The sequence below is a fragment of the Schistocerca gregaria genome, chromosome 5 (assembly GCF_023897955.1).
Source record: "Schistocerca gregaria isolate iqSchGreg1 chromosome 5, iqSchGreg1.2, whole genome shotgun sequence".
Classification (NCBI taxonomy): domain Eukaryota; kingdom Metazoa; phylum Arthropoda; class Insecta; order Orthoptera; family Acrididae; genus Schistocerca; species Schistocerca gregaria.
The window spans coordinates 352,217,976-352,233,853 of NC_064924.1; the positions used below are offsets into that span (position 1 = coordinate 352,217,976).

General features: G+C 44.3%; 1 protein-coding gene across 1 annotated transcript in view; it reads left to right on the plus strand.

The window, feature by feature from the left end:
• Positions 1-7,120, plus strand: part of LOC126273338 (tubulin polyglutamylase complex subunit 2) — a 161,048-nt gene extending 153,928 nt beyond the window's left edge. Inside the window, exon 6 of the mRNA XM_049976885.1 lies at positions 6,764-7,120. Within this exon, the coding sequence (XP_049832842.1) occupies positions 6,764-7,120 (357 nt within the window). The remainder of the gene's footprint in view (positions 1-6,763) is intronic.
• The last annotated feature ends 8,758 nt before the right edge of the window (positions 7,121-15,878 follow it).

Consider the following 15,878-nt stretch of genomic DNA (forward strand, 5'->3'; position numbering starts at 1 on the left):
CGTAATGGGGCCCCTTAGGGATATGGCAGCAAGAGAGGGGAAGAAAACCAATGTGCACTCCGTGTGCATACCGGGGAAGTCATTCCAGTTGCCATGAAGGGTACAGGGTGCAGGTGGTCGCTCATGTCGGCACCAATGATGTGTGTCACTATGGATCGGAGGAAATCCTCTCTGGCTTCCGGCGGCTATCTGATTTGGTGAAGACTGCCAGTCTCGCTAGCGGGATGAAAGCAGAGCTCACCATCTGCAGCATCGTCGACAGGACTGACTGCGGACCTTTGGTACAGAGCCGAGTGGAGGGTCTGAATCAGAGGCTGAGACGGTTCTGCGACCATGTGGACTGCAGATTCCTCGACTTGCGCCATAGGGTGGTGGGGTTTCGGGTTCCGCTGGATAGGTCAGGAGTCCACTACACGCAGCAAGCGGCTACACGGGTAGCAGGGGCTGTGTGGCGTGGACTGGGCGGTTTTTTTTTAGGTTAGATGGCCTCGGGCAAGTACAGAAAGGGCAACAGCAACAGCAAAGTCAGGACATGCGGGGACCAAGCAGCAATCGGTAGTGTAATTGTAAACTGTGAAGCTGCATTGGTAAAGTACCGGAACTTCAAGCGCTGATAGAAAGCACCGAAGCTGAAATAGTTATAGGTACAGAAAGCTGGCTGAAGCCAGAGATAAATTCAGCCGAAATTGTTACAAAGGCACAGACGGTGTTTAGAAAGGATAGATTGCATGCAACCGGTGGTGGCGTGTTTGTCGCTGTTAGTATTGGATTATCCTGTAGTGAAGTAGAAGTGGATAGTTCCTGCGAAATATTATGGGTGGAGGCTACACTCAACAACCGAGCTAGGTTAATAATTGGCTCCTTTTGCTGACCTCCCGACTCAGCAGCATTAGTGGCAGAACAGCTGCGAGAAAATTTGGAATACATTTCACATAAATTTCCTCAGCATATTATAGTCTTAGATGGAGGTTTCAATTTACCAGATATAGACTGGGATACTCAGATGTTTAGGACGGGTGGTAGGGACAGAGCATCGAGTGACATTATACTGAGTGTACTATCCGAAAATTACCTCGAGCAATTAAACAGAGAATCGACTCGTGGAGATAACATCTACTCAAAACAAACATACCCGAACTTTTCGACTCTGTAAGTGCAGAACAGGGAATCAGTGATCATAAGGCCGTTGCAGCATCCCTGAATATGGAAGTTAATAGGAATATAAAAAAAAGGGAGGAAGGTTTATCTGTTTAGCAAGAGTAATAGAAGGCAGATTTCAGACTACCTAACAGATCAAAACGAAAATTTCTGTTCCTACACTGACAATGTTGAGTGTTTATGGAAAAAGTTTAAGGCAATCGTAAACAGCGTTTTAGACAGGTACTTGCCGAGTAAAACTGTGAGTGACGGGAAAAACCCACAGTGGTTCAACAACAAAGTTAGGAAACTACTGCGGAAGCAAAGAGAGCTTCACTCCAAGTTTAAACGCAGCCAAAACCTCTCAGACTAACAGAACCTAAACGATGTCAAAGTTAGGGTAAGGAGGGCTATGCGTGAAGCGTTCAGTGAATTCGAAAGTAAAATTCTATGTACCGACTTGACAGAAAATCCTAGGAAGTTCTGGTCTTACGTTAAATCAGTAAGTGGCTCGAAACAGCATATCCAGACACTCCGAGATGATGAGGGCTTTGAAACAGAGGATGACACGCATAAAGCTGAAATACTAAACACCTTTTTCCAAAGCTGTTTCACAGAGGAAGACCGCACTGCAGTTCCTTCTCTAAATCCTCGCACAAATGAAAAAAATGGCTGACATCGAAATAAGTGTCCAAGGAATAGAAAAGCAACTGAAATCACTCAACAGAGGAAAGCCCACTGGACCAGACGGAATACCAATTCATTCCACACAGAGAACGCGAAAGAACTTGCCCCCCTTCTAACAGCCGTGTACCGCAAGTCTCTAGAGGAACGGAAGGTTCCAACTGATTGGAAAAGAGCACAGGTAGTCCCAGTCTTCAAGAAGGGTCGTCGAGCAGATGCGCAAAACTATAGACCTATATCTCTGACGTCCATCTGTTGTACAATTTTAGAACATGTATTTTGCTCGAGTATCATGTCGTTTTTGGAAACCCAGAATCTACTCTGTAGGAAGCAACATTGATTCCGGAAACAGCGATCGTGTGAGACCCAACTCGCTTTATTTGTTCATGAGATCCAGAAATTATTAGATACAGGCTCCCAGGTAGACGCTATTTTCCTAGATTCCCGGAAGGCGTTCGATACAGTTCCGCACTGTCGCCTGATAAACAAAGTAAGAGCCTACGGAATATTAGACCAGGTGTGTGGCTGGATTGAAGAGTTTTTAGCAAACAGAACACAGCATGTTGTTATCGATGGAGAGACGTCTGCAGACGTTAAAGTAACCTCTGGTGTGCCACATGGGAGTGTTATGGGACCATTGCTTTTCACAATATATATAAATGACCTAGTAGATAGTGTCGGAAGTTCCATGCGGCTTTTCGCGGATGATGCTGTAGTATACAGAGAAGTTGCAGCCTTAGAAAATAGTAGCGAAATGTAGAAAGATCTGCAGCGGATAGGCACTTGGTGTAGGGAGTGGAAACTGACCCTTAACATAGACAAATGTAATGTACTGCGAATACATAGAAAGAAGGATCCTTTATTGTATGATTATATGATAGCGGAACAAACACTGGTAGCAGTTACTTCTGTTAAATATCTGGGAGTATGCGTGCGAAACGATTTGAAATGGAATGATCATATAAAATTAATTGTTGATAAGGCGGGTACCAGGTTGAGATTCATTGGGAGAGTCCTTAGACAATGTAGTCCATCAACAAAGGAGGTGGCTTACATAACACTCGTTCGACCTATACTTGAGTATTTCTCATCAGTGTGGGATCCGTACCAGATCGGCTTAACGGAGGAGATAGAGAAGATCCAAAGAAGAACGGCGCGTTTCGTCACAGGGTTATTTGGTAAGAGTGATAGCGTTACGGAGATGTTTAGCAAACTCAAGTGGCAGACTCTCTACGAGAGGCGCTCTGCATCGCGGTGTAGCTTGCTGTCCAGGTTTCGAGAGGGTGCGTTTCTGGATGAGGTATCGAATATATTGCTTCCCCCAACTTATACCTCCCGCGGAGATCACGAATGCAAAATTAGAGAGATTCGAGCGCGCACGGAGGCTTTCAGACAGTCGTTCTTCCCGCGAACCATACGCGACTGGAACAGAAAAAGGAGGTAATGACAGTGGCACGTAAAGTGCCCTCCGCCACACACCGTTGGGTGGCTTACGGAGTATGAATGTAGATGTAGATGTATCTCTCAAGAAGCGATACAGATAATTGAAGATATATTAAAATGTATTACCTTTTAGACATCTGCCATGCAAAAGGGAATACTAATACTTGAATCACACAGTCAGACAGGAAACTTGCAACCAACAATTTCATACAGGCGCTCTGTCACTAAATATCATTGCGGACTGTGTATGTCATATCACGGAAGATAAATGTATCAGCTTTATACCATTTTTCTATCAATCCTATGTTCCACGTAGAAAGGTAGTACAAAAAAGGAAAAACCTGTTGACAGGTACAGCCCTGTTATGTTTGTTGTTTTTTGCACTGTAGTGCATGTATTATGCGATGACTCAAGTGCGACTGTGTTCATTCTTGAGAAAGAACATTGCCGGCTAGTGTCAAGTTTACTTGTGTGGACCCCTCATTGCAAGGCTTGCTCGCTCGCTCTTTACCTAATTGGATAGTGCCTGACTATCTCTAGGTTACGCAAGTTAAGTGCTTTGCACTATTCCTGGACTTCTTAATGTGTTTTTTAGGTGGTCCTATTGTTTTTCTTGGTCGTATTGTGTGGTTAGTATACATCACTGTGGCAGTTTTTCACTGCCTTAGCAGGTCGGGCCATCTCGTTGTGCCCCTTCTGCGTGGTTTGTTCTCAAGATTCGAGACAAGCCCATCTTCGGACTACTGTGACTTTTCGTAGAAAAGTCGAGCCGTCTGTCTAATCCTATCCTTAATTGGCTGTACTCCTGTCATATTATGTAGCTCCCTAGTTGGTAAGTCACGCGGGAGTTTCATGATCATCCTAAGGGTTCTACCCTGGAGGCCTTGCAATCTTCGGATGTGGCAGTCTACCGCATTGCCCCACACGACTGCCACATACTCCATTACCAGCCTTATAAGGGTGAGAAACAGCGTAATACCTCAGCGTGTGGGTAGGGTTGTCTTTGGGTTCAAGATCGGGTAAAGTGTTCTCAATTTTCCATATGCTTTACCCTTAATATCCCTTATGTGGGCCTCCCATGATTCGCACCGGCTGTAGGTCGATGGGAATCTTTTTCCTCGTGAATATGATTGCCTGACTTTTGCCGGCATTGTATTTAAGGCGCCACTTTGTTGCCCATGTGCCTAGAGCGTCATATGCCGTCGGCAGGCGGCGGCGCATGAGGTTCGCATTCGCGCTTATGGTATACAGCGTGGTGTCCTCCGCGTATAATGCGAGCGAGACTCTGTTGACCTTTGGAGTGTCCGAGTTGTACAGGGAGTACAGCAGGGATCCGAGAACAGGGCCCTGCGTTACTCCCGCCTGTACGGGCCTAGCTGTGGATATGCCCACTTCCACAAGGGTATTGAACGTTCGTCCACTAAGGTAGGACTCGATAAAGCGGTCGTGTGGAGTCGGTTCCCCCAGTGTGAACAATTTGTATAGGAGGCCATTCAGCCATACACAGTCGAAAGCCCGAGAGACATCAAGCAGCATGGCCCGTGTGTACTGCCGTCTGCCTGACACAGCAGCTGTTGCTCGGTGCTGTGTCCGCGTCGGAAGCCGTATTGTTCCGGCGGGATCAGCTCCTTCGCGTTTACATGCAGCATTAGCCTTTTAGAGTACAGGTGCTCGAATATCTTAGAGATTTCCATGCAGAGGGGAAGTTGCCGGTCTGAATAATTCGACTGAAGATCGCGGTGATGGGGCGAATGGCTGTCTGAGGAAGTTGAAGTAGTATAGCGTTTACCAGCTGGTCGCACCCACCGGCTTTCCTCGGGTTTAGCTGCTTCACTTGCGACTCTACTTCCTCCTCTGTGAATTCTTCGATGTCTGCTATTGCTTCCCCCTCGAAAAAGGCTGGGAGCCGTTGCTGCACTAAACGTATGTGCTCCTCGTCAATGGGATCCTCTACAGGCGTGAAGTTTTCCGCAAAGACACCAGCCAGGGCACTGGCCTTGCATTGCAAAGCAATGCAACAACTTTGGGGAAACCGCGACACCACACAGCAAACGCAGTGAATGCAGTGGCTCGCTAAAGTATGGGACGAGTGCGACCACCGTATGGAAGTCCGTCGTACGTGCTATGGAGGGCATATCGAACAATTATGAAAAATAATCAAAAAGGTAATTCTGTTGTAGTTTTTTCTAGACAATCAATGTTTAGTCCACCTGAATCAGCATATTCTTAGCTGTATTTGTGTACGATGTAGTTAGAAAAGAGTTGTTCAGGGTGGTTACAGAATATTTTCTTAATAGACATGTCTCTGGAGCCACATGCTCAGGTGCCTTCTACCGCATGTTTTGCGTTTCTCATTTGCAGATGCTACGTCATTACGTACGGAAAACTGAGAGAGAAAAATGGCCCACGAAAAATATGTGTCCGTCAATAATACGGCTTTTATGCCAGAAAATTTTACACCAAAATGTATGCCGGTAGAGGTGGCCGAGCGGTTCTAGGCGCTACAGTCTGGAATAGCGCGACCGCTACGGTCGCACGTTCGAATCTTGCCTCGGGCATGGATGTGTGTGATGTCCTTAGGTTAGTTAGGTTTGAGTAGTTCTAAGTTCTAGGGGACTGATGACCTCACGTGTTAAGTCCCATAGTGCTCAGAGCCATTTCAACAATTTGTCTAGAGTTAAGCCGAGATATGTGCTTATTTTTCTCTTCCACTGAACGAAGTTTCCTGGAAATATGTAGCGTTACACTAGGGCAGAAGCGAAAGACCAGAAAAAGAGGTAAAACTGAAAGAATATGCTAGAAGAAGCGATCAAAAAATCTCTGGAAGCTAAAGAAGCTTAAAGAAATAGAGGAAAGCTCAGGCTGCTAGGTCGATAAAAGAAGAAGAAAGTGAAAGGAAAGGTCTTCAATCAAAGAAGAGGAAGACAAAAGATAAAGAAACTGACTCTATAGAAAATGAAACATTCGAAGACGACGAAGATGCGACGTGGATATATTGCAAGGAATTATTTTCCACTTCAGTGCAAGCAGTGGGCTAGTAGCTCGTGTGCCGGCGTAGATAGTTTGGATGATGAGGCTCAACTATTCGTAAGATCTGTCATCGAAGAAATTAAAAAAAAATGAGGGAGGGGGGGGGGGGGTATTCGGGGCAGAACGGGCGGAAAGGCACTTTCTCAGTTTACTGAACAAACAAAGTATATTATTTTATATTATGTTGAATTGCAAATTGTATTACAAAGAAGTCTGAATAATTTTTCTAAAAATTAATTTCATCAATGAGACCTCAAAAGTTTGCTCAAAACGTTAGGTGAGCCGCTCCGCCCCGGTCACCACGTACTTTTAAGACATTCACGTGGTCGTTGAAGAGAAAATGTGGACATTAGCTGCAGTCGGTTCCTTTTCAGTGTAAATACGCTAGGGCAGACGCTCCTTGTGCAGTTCAAACAATTTATGTCTCTTAACATTCACTATGAGTGTGTCGGTACTGCGGGTGTTTTAGTGGCTCTCGCTGCTGCTGCCTCCCACGGAAGGTCGGACAGGGGCGCTGCGATTGGTCGGCCGGCAGGCGGCTCCCCTCGACCTCGCCCGCGGGGCGCGCCGAGCCGAATGGCAGCAGCGGGCGGCTGGCGGCTGGCGGCAGGCGACCCGCAGGATTTCTCCGCCGCCGCGACCTTTGTGCGGCGCTGGAGTAGACTGGACAGCCGTGGCCGGCCTTGGGGACGAGCACCAAATGCCACCGGCAGCGCTCCTGGCCTGCGGGGTCGAGTGGTCGACTCGTCCGTGGCGGCCACGTCCAGCGGCTGCCGTCCGCCGCCTCTCACCTTGCTCCTCCAGCGTTCTCCTGCACTCAAGGTAAAGGGTCAGCCGCAACACTTCGTGGACAGCTCTGAAGCGGCTACTTCCACGTCAGCGGAAAGACTTCCCAGTGCCTGACCACAAGCCCCTTCGTCTGAAGTGCAGCTACAAGACGACAATTATTGAACTATATGAAAAAAGACGTAAATTATTGACAAACTACTGCGTGCACACACTTAATTCAACATGTAAATGTCACTTAAGATATTCGGATTTACTTTACGACATGTTTGATATGCCTGCCATCATTCTCGATGATGTGGCGCAGACGAATAGCGAAATTCTTCATGACCCGCTGAAGTCCCGGAATATCGGTGTTGTCGATGATCTCCTGAATGGTTGTTTTTAGCTCAGCACTGGTTTTGGGATTATTGCTGTACACCTTATCTTTAATACACCCCGAAAAAAGGAGTAGCAAACGTTCAGATCCGGAGAATATGGCTGCCTATCGAGCCCTTGCCAGTGGCCTCTGCGTACCTCAGAACCAAATGCGGTCCCCAAAGTGCTCCTCCAGGACATCAAACACTCTCCTGCTTCGATGGCGTCGAGTTCTGTCTTCCATGAACTACATATTGCAGAAATCAGGGTCACTTTGGATAATGGGGATGAAATCATCTTCCAAAACCTTCAGGTACTGTTCGGTAGTCTCCGTGCTATGAGGGACATCGCACCGATTATTCCGTGACTGGACATTGCACACCACACAGTCACCCGTTGAGCGTGAAGAGACTTCTCGACCGCGAAATGTGGATTCTCAGTACTCCAAATGCGCCAATTTTGCTTATTGACAAACCCATCCAAAGGAAAGTGGGCTTCGTTCCTAAAACAAACCATACTAATTCTCGTCATTCCCGACGGCCAGAGGTGCAGCTTGAACGTCCTAACGCTAACTGTTCACAAGTTATTTCATATAGTTCAATAATTGTCACCCTGTACTTTAATAACCGCTGCATCTCCAGATCCCAGAGGATTATGTGACCCCCATAACTGAGGATCGTCGTAACAAAACTCAACAAACGCCATTTTTTTTTTTTTGCACAATGCGTTTTTAACGGATTCTGGTACTTTCATATGAGCCACACGCAATGGACAGCTAAAAGAAAATACGCAAAACTGAATACAGGGTGAGTCACAAAGGACTTTGCAACTTTGGAATGATATAAAAATTTATTGAGATTACTCACAGAACCGGCAGAAGTGCCATTTTGTAGCAAACAGCGTCAAGTTTCACATAAGTGTCAAGTGTCATTTCGATTCTATGTGACTACCGTTTGTGAGGCGGCAAACATCCCACCGGTAATCACTTTCTTCCCACGCTCAAAGCAGCAAATCGAGAGTAACATCTTCAACAGCAACATAGATTCGGTTTTTCAGGTTGCCTAAGTTGTTTGGTAGGGGAGGGACATACAGATGGTCTTTAATAAATTTCCAGAGAAAGAAATCGATTAGTGTCAGGTTTGGGGAGCGAGGTGACTATGCGATTTGTCCTTCACGGCCAAAACACCAACCTGGGAAGCGATTATCCAGGAAACCTCGAAGTTTCATGAGGAAATGAGGTATTACACAGTCTTGCTGGTAGTAAACCCATCTCAGTCACCTTCATCGATCTGTGAAATTAAAAAGTTTTCAATCACATCAATATACACAATACCAGTTGCAGTTTTATCCATGAAGAAGAAAGATCCGTACACTTTCAATTTGCTAAGTGCACGAAACACGTTAACTTTTCAGCTGTCACGAACGTGTTCGAGGGTTGCATGCGGATTTTCGCTGCCCCATATTCTGCAGATGTGGGTGTTCACTATGCCACTGATCTGAAATGTTGACTCATCGCTCAAGATTATTGTGTTCAGGAATATGTCATCGTCTTCTATTCCATGCAAAATTGCCGGACAGAACGCCCCACCAGCCACCTTATCTGCATCACTAATGTGTTGTGCCATTGTGAATAGTATGGTTTCAAGCGTAAACGTCTACGCAGTACTCGCCGTACAGTCTTTTGTGGAATGCCAGTCTCGTGCGACTCAGGTCACACTGATTTTTTTGGACTGCAGGCAAAGCTCTCCCAAATTTGTTCGATGCAATTATCAACATGCGGGCGACCTGGTGATTTACCATCTCGCAATGAAAAGCCCGTCTCAACAATGTTCTTGTGCCAAGAGTAAATTGTATGCCAGCTTGGAGGTTATGCCGAAGAGTTGTTGCACAGTTCGTCTCATGAGATCAAAACACAAAGAGAGCCCACATTTTAACTGTGCACTACACTGGCGCCCCTGGTGGCGGAACGGGGTACAGATGCACTACTTGAATCATACTTGAGGGTTTTTGCTACAAAATGACACTCCACCGATCCTGTAAGTTGTCTCAATAAATTTCTATATCATTCCAATGATGTAAAATCCTTTTTCGATTCATCCTGTATTTGTCGTTGTATAATGCGCCTAAACGTAGCAAATTTTTACAAAATTCGATATCTCCATTTTTCAAGATTCCACAAAACTAAACTAACCTTTCTTTTATAGTACGTAGTTGAATCTAAGAACATAAAATTTAAAAGATAAATTTAATAACCTTTACACTCGCATGTGTTTGTCAGGAAGTTGCACAACATACTACAAGATAAAGCAAATGTTTGATGAGCGTTTGTTGGATAACATTTCATAGTGTCCCACTAATTCTCATTCACGTTCACACACAGTTTTGCTATAAGATAAGTAGCTGTTTTACTACGCTCTTGTTGGAACATCATTATTAAAATGTCAGAAGTTTCAAAATATTCTGAAACAGTTCAGGGGGTGAAAAGTGCAAGATAAAGTAGGAGTCGTCAACGCCAAAAGAGTGAGAATTTCACGATTGAACCGTCAAATGAAGACCTGAATATTGACTGTAACCATGTCGACACAATATACAAAGTATATTCCTTTCAGAGATAGCCCATATATGAATAAGATAAAAGTTGAACAGTATGATTTTTTACTACGATTGGTGTAGGGACATTAGACTTTTGCTTACTAATAAGTATGCAAAACGTCGAACTAATTTTAATCAATGTTAGGCATCCCAAAAATGAGTTATATGACATTCTGACGATTCGTGCCTTGTGCTAAACTTGCGAGCCGAAAAATCACGAAATTTTTGGACTTTTTTTCAGTTTTTCCCTTATAAGTCGAAAATGACACGTGATACACCTACAAAAATTTTCGGAACACCGTAATGGAAGAGCATAAAATTTCGCGTTCAGTAACCTACTTAAGAGCTAAAATCAGTTCAGCCATTTAGCCACAAAGATCGTCAAAGATCTCCAATTTTTACCAAATGAGTAAATGCATTGCAAACTACCAACCAACGCAACTTTATTCATCTGTCGGTTTCGGTTCATAAAATCATCATCACTGGAGGGAAAGCTGACCATTAGTGATGTACACATACATATCGGTACGACGGCAATTCACTGTAATAGTGAATTGTCATTTTACCGATATGCATGTGCAGAACACCTTTCCCTTCAGTGGTCAATGGTTTTATGAACTGAAACCGATAAAAGAATGATACAACTGGTTGCTCGCAATACAGTAAGGAGATCTCTGTCGACAGGGGTACCTAGTATTATAGTTTTGAAATTTTTTGAATCAACGATATTGAGTACAACTACGAAATTCCTTTCCTGTAAAATTCTGTAAATGGCGTTCGTTGACTTTTGTTGAAACAGTACTGATTTTCTGTTTGCATCACAGCGAACAAGCGTAACGCAGAAAGGTTGTGACAATACATCAGTATACAGGTCTTGGCTGCAAACTTAGCATTCACGTCAGGTTTCGTCATAAACTGTTCTGTCGTTACGTATACTTTTTTTTATTATTGCGAGACATACTGTATCTCCAAAAAAAATTTCAGTTTTAAAGGTCGCATGATTTCTGACCTGGTGAAATTTCATCCACTGAAATTCCTCCCTTTTCCAGTGCATCCGACACCGTACACAATAATACATTCACCTACACAACGCGCAAACGAATATTAAATGGCATACAGACACCACAGCGCGTACAAAAGACGATCGAGAACACACAGCGATAATTTGAGGTATGGCAACTATATTTCATTCCTCCGCGTACGCTCATTAGCAACTGTAATATTAGGTAATAACGTAAATTAACGTAATGCTTGAAATATACGGTGGAAAATATCCACTAGAATGATGCAGACCACATAGAAATTGAGCTTATGATTATGTTTCTATGCAGTTTTGAAGACAGTATAGCAGCATGATTCAAGAATGTACACGGTAGTCACGTTTGCTGTTCTTATGGAAGGCGAGAGGAGAAGTGGCGAGCGAGCAGCAGGGACATTGGTGTGGGCGGAAAATGTATCACATGGAGGTACCAACTTGGCTTCTCGAATCTTCTAGAAGGTTCACATAAGGAAAAACATCTTCCGAAAATATAAGTAATACTCAATTTAAGGGAAGGAATACCCCTTCAGTCTGGAGTAATCACTGAAACAAAATCAAATAGCCTCTCAGCTTGTCAAGTTTCATTTCGTTTCCTCCTGCTCTCCTGGGTGTTTCACTTCTTTTGTCAGGCAGTGTATTTCATTTGAATATATTATAAGGAACAGTGAAATGAAAACGGGACAGGTGGAAAAAGTTAGTAAACTGTTTATTATTTGAAAAGTAATAGCCATATCTCTTAATACATTTATCCCACTATGAGACAAAACGGCCACTGCCTTCATGGAAAATGTTTGCAGTTGCCTACAGAACCATGACTGTATCCAGTCGTGCATCGACAGCCACGAATTTCTTTCCTCAGGGCTCCGAAAACACGTGGGGATATATCGGGACTGTAGGATGTGTAAGGCCTTCCCAACATAACTTTTACGCTTTAGTTGAAAAAAAAAAAAAAAAAAAAAAACGGCACGCTAGGTCCGTGGAAGTCGTGATGGATGACTTTTGTCTGACTGCAAGGGTCCGCTGCTCGTTGAGTTTCTGGAACACGCTGCCACAATTAACGCATGGCGATACGTGCACACTTTGCGAAAATTGAAGCGCGCCATCAAGTCCAAACGTCCAGAAACGTTGACGGACTGCATAATTCTGTTGCAGGATAATGCCCGCCCACATGCTGCCAAGGTTGTTTCGACTACACTGCAGAACTTCCGCTTGGAAGCTCTTAACATCCTCCATACTGTCCCGATCTCTCCCCACTCAGTTTCCATATTTGTGGAGCCATGAAGAAAGACGTCTGCCTCGGACGAAGAAGTGCGCGCCTGGGTACAATCATGGTTCCACAGGCAACAGCTAACGTTTTTGCATGAAGCCACTGACTGTCTCGTCTCACATTGGGATAAATGTATTATCAGTTATGACGATTACTTTTCAAATAATGTGTTACCAGTTATGACTATTACTTTTAAAAATAATAAACAGTTTACTTGCTTTTAGCTGCCGATCTGTATCCCATTTACCGCGCGATGCCCGTCCACAAGGGAACCTCTACCAGAGTTCGCGTTGCGATTGTAGGCGCTAAGTTATTTTGTACGCATTGTAAGGGATATTACTTATGAGGGGGCCAGTCGTGTGTAGTGACTAGTTTACCCACGGTCATGCTACTTGCGATAGGATTCAGCGTAGAGCAACGAAACAATAGGCAAGGGAAATCACGTTAATCTATTGTTATTGATGAAATTATTATAGATTCTAGAAATAAATAAACAACTGATCACAGGTAGAGATACAAGAAGTTACGTACTGCCATGACAGAGAAATAGTCGCCAACTCTCGAACTCATGCCGTTAGGGACATTCAACAGTTTTATAAGGCGGAATGGTACGTGTTAAAAAACGATCGTCAACACACTTAGACGTCGGACTACAGTAGCTTATCGCCAGATCAGTACAAAAGTGATGTTGGATGATAGATGTGTCTAGTACTGACTCTCACTGGCTATGTAATCATCGTTGCGACGCGAGGTTTCCTCGAAAGCAGTCGAATACTTTAATTTTTATGCGGCGATTCCATTAAAGAAGTAACGGAGGGAAGCTCACTAGTATCTTGAGGAAACTTCATCCTCACTCCTTTCTCATCTCCCACCAAGTATAATATATCCCCATCTGAATGTGTCTAGATCATATAAACCTCTCCACGTTGTCTGCACGTCACCTGATACGAATTGCGATCAGGTACTGCAATTTTTCATCTCTAAATGACCAGTGCGAGGCAGTTTCAATCCTTAGTCGCCCATTTTATTTTCTGAGGACGCAGATACTAATGTGATAACTCAATTTTTCTGCAAGTCCGCAGCTTAAATTACTAATGTATGTAGAGACTGCGGCACCTAACTAGCTCTAGACTGCGAAGCTTTTTACTGACTTGCGGTATCGTACCCTTAATCACCTATGGAATGTGTTCTGCTATCAAATCCACGACCAGCTACTCGCATAGTAGCTACAAGAGGTACGTCCTTAGTTGTAAGAAAACATTTAATTGTCTCAATGTAACCAATATGTTGTAAGGCGGCATCTCATCGTTTCCGTACAACCAAAAACAAAGGTTCCACCATACCCCAAACATTTTCTTCGGAGACACTAAAACAGGTGCATATTTCTGAGACCGGATACCCAGCCCAAGACGTGGCTGAAAGTCATGCCTGGGAAGAGTGTAAATTCCGTCTCTGTACTTTGTCAGCGTTTTGTGTTTCTGCGCCGCAGACGGAGAACTGCGGCTCATATGTGGGTAGACGCTTGTGGTTAACTGCCTATAAACCACAGTCGGGCTTCCGATGTGCAAGACCAAAGGCCATTAATCCAGCACACGCACTACAACCTGGCTTGGCTCACATCTCCGCCTCGGAAGGTAGTACCCTACATATAGGTCTCTATGAGTAAATAGTTCATCTTTGAAGGACATTCATACGAAAAGTCGGCTACGGTTTGACGTCATATGTATAGTTCTTCAGGAATGAAGAACTAGCTCAGCATACGGAAGGATTCGTTTGTGTTTCTGTAGAAGGAATAAGTTTTGCCTTCTCCTAAAGTGAATGTAAACTAAAGTGCTCAGATTGGGATTTTAAACCAGCTCGCTTTAATGAAATTCCAACGTCTCAACTACTACGTTACCTCATTTGACCACTAGTATTTACAGCATGAAGCAGTGACCGTTTAGCACAGATGGAAGATACATGAAACTGGGTTCTGTAATTTTTACTTGATGTTCTTCCGAATTAACGCTGAGAACTGGCTTTCAGTAAATGCTGGAAGCAGCTATTAAACATCCAGTCATTAGCTGAGGATAAGACGCGTGGAGACAACATGCATTACACATATCTTCGCGATTACTTCCCAGAATTCCTTTCATCACAAATTTCGTAAATAGACAAATATGACAAGTCAAGTAAATTGAACTGCTACGAAAATTCGCCTGATATTTTGTTAGATCTTCTTGTCATGTTGATGAAAAACGTTTTCGAGAATGAACACTCACTAGGAATTTTATTACAGAAAGATGTTGCTATGGAAAGTGAACATCCTTGTAGCCAAGGAATATGAAGCAGTGCGGAGTGTCACGTGACCGGTATGTCACCAAGCCTTGTACCATCCATCGTGGCTGACAGTCGCACTAAGCGTGGACAGGACGCGCTGCTTCAACGCACTGTATTTCGACTAGACTGATTGTTTCCCACATGTCGAACATTTCATCCCCCAAGCTATGCAGAGAACGTATATTTCAAGTGTCGTCTTCCCAATGGCGCACCACAAATAATTCGTAACGAGTGAACCTCCGCCACCAGAGTAAACAGCTGTGATCAACAGCTCCTTGCAGCTGCAGTCGACAATGGTGAATTGTATTACTGGGCAAGTGGAACATAGGGCAGCAAATCACCTGCCAATTCTGATGAACAGCAATATCCAGTGGTTAGCCATATTGTTGAAAACCAACTTGTCGCAATGAGGTGCAGAAGTCAAGGTCCAAACAGCCTACCTCTGCTTAATGCACATCACAAACCACAGAGGTTAGCACTCGTTTTATGAGTGGTAAACGTGGTTGCACCCCACTGGCTGTCTTGGACTACACCGTAAGCTACGCAACTGGATCTATCGAGCTGTCATCAGGAAATGGAATCTCGTAGGGGAATGTTTAAATGAAGGGGATATGGATCTTGATATGTCTACCGTCGTCTCCGGCCGGCGAGTCTGATGAAGGTTTGAGGAACACACTTACGGACATGAAACCTCATGTCCTTAGGTGTGTTCCTCGAACTTTTTTTTAAGTGGCGCCTAGCGTCAACTGGCTACAGTCCCATCAAGTACAGCCGGGACATCATCGAGCAAGATGTATGCACCTTACACCAGACCCAAAAAATCAACACGCATTTTGGACGGCGGCTGAACGGTTAGCGACTTTAACGCTTTCAGAGCCACGTGCAATCCATGTAGCGACAATTCCCAGACTATATTAGGATGGAAGCGACAAAATTAGTACACTGTGTGATCGTAATCATTGAATGTCATCCGAGTAATGAATCCATCGTGGATTTTTCTACCCTTCTGAAGCTGTCCAGGTCGACTACTGCTGACATGATTGTGGATCGGTAACGCGAAGGAACATCCACAGCTAAATCAAGACCAAGCATGCCTTATGTATCGACGGGCAGGGACCATCGAGGATTGCAGAGGCCGGTTGTAAAAGATGAAATCATCGGAAGGAAACCATTTTCAGTTTCAAAGTGCTACAAGCAGTCTAGCTAGCACAATGACTGTGCTTA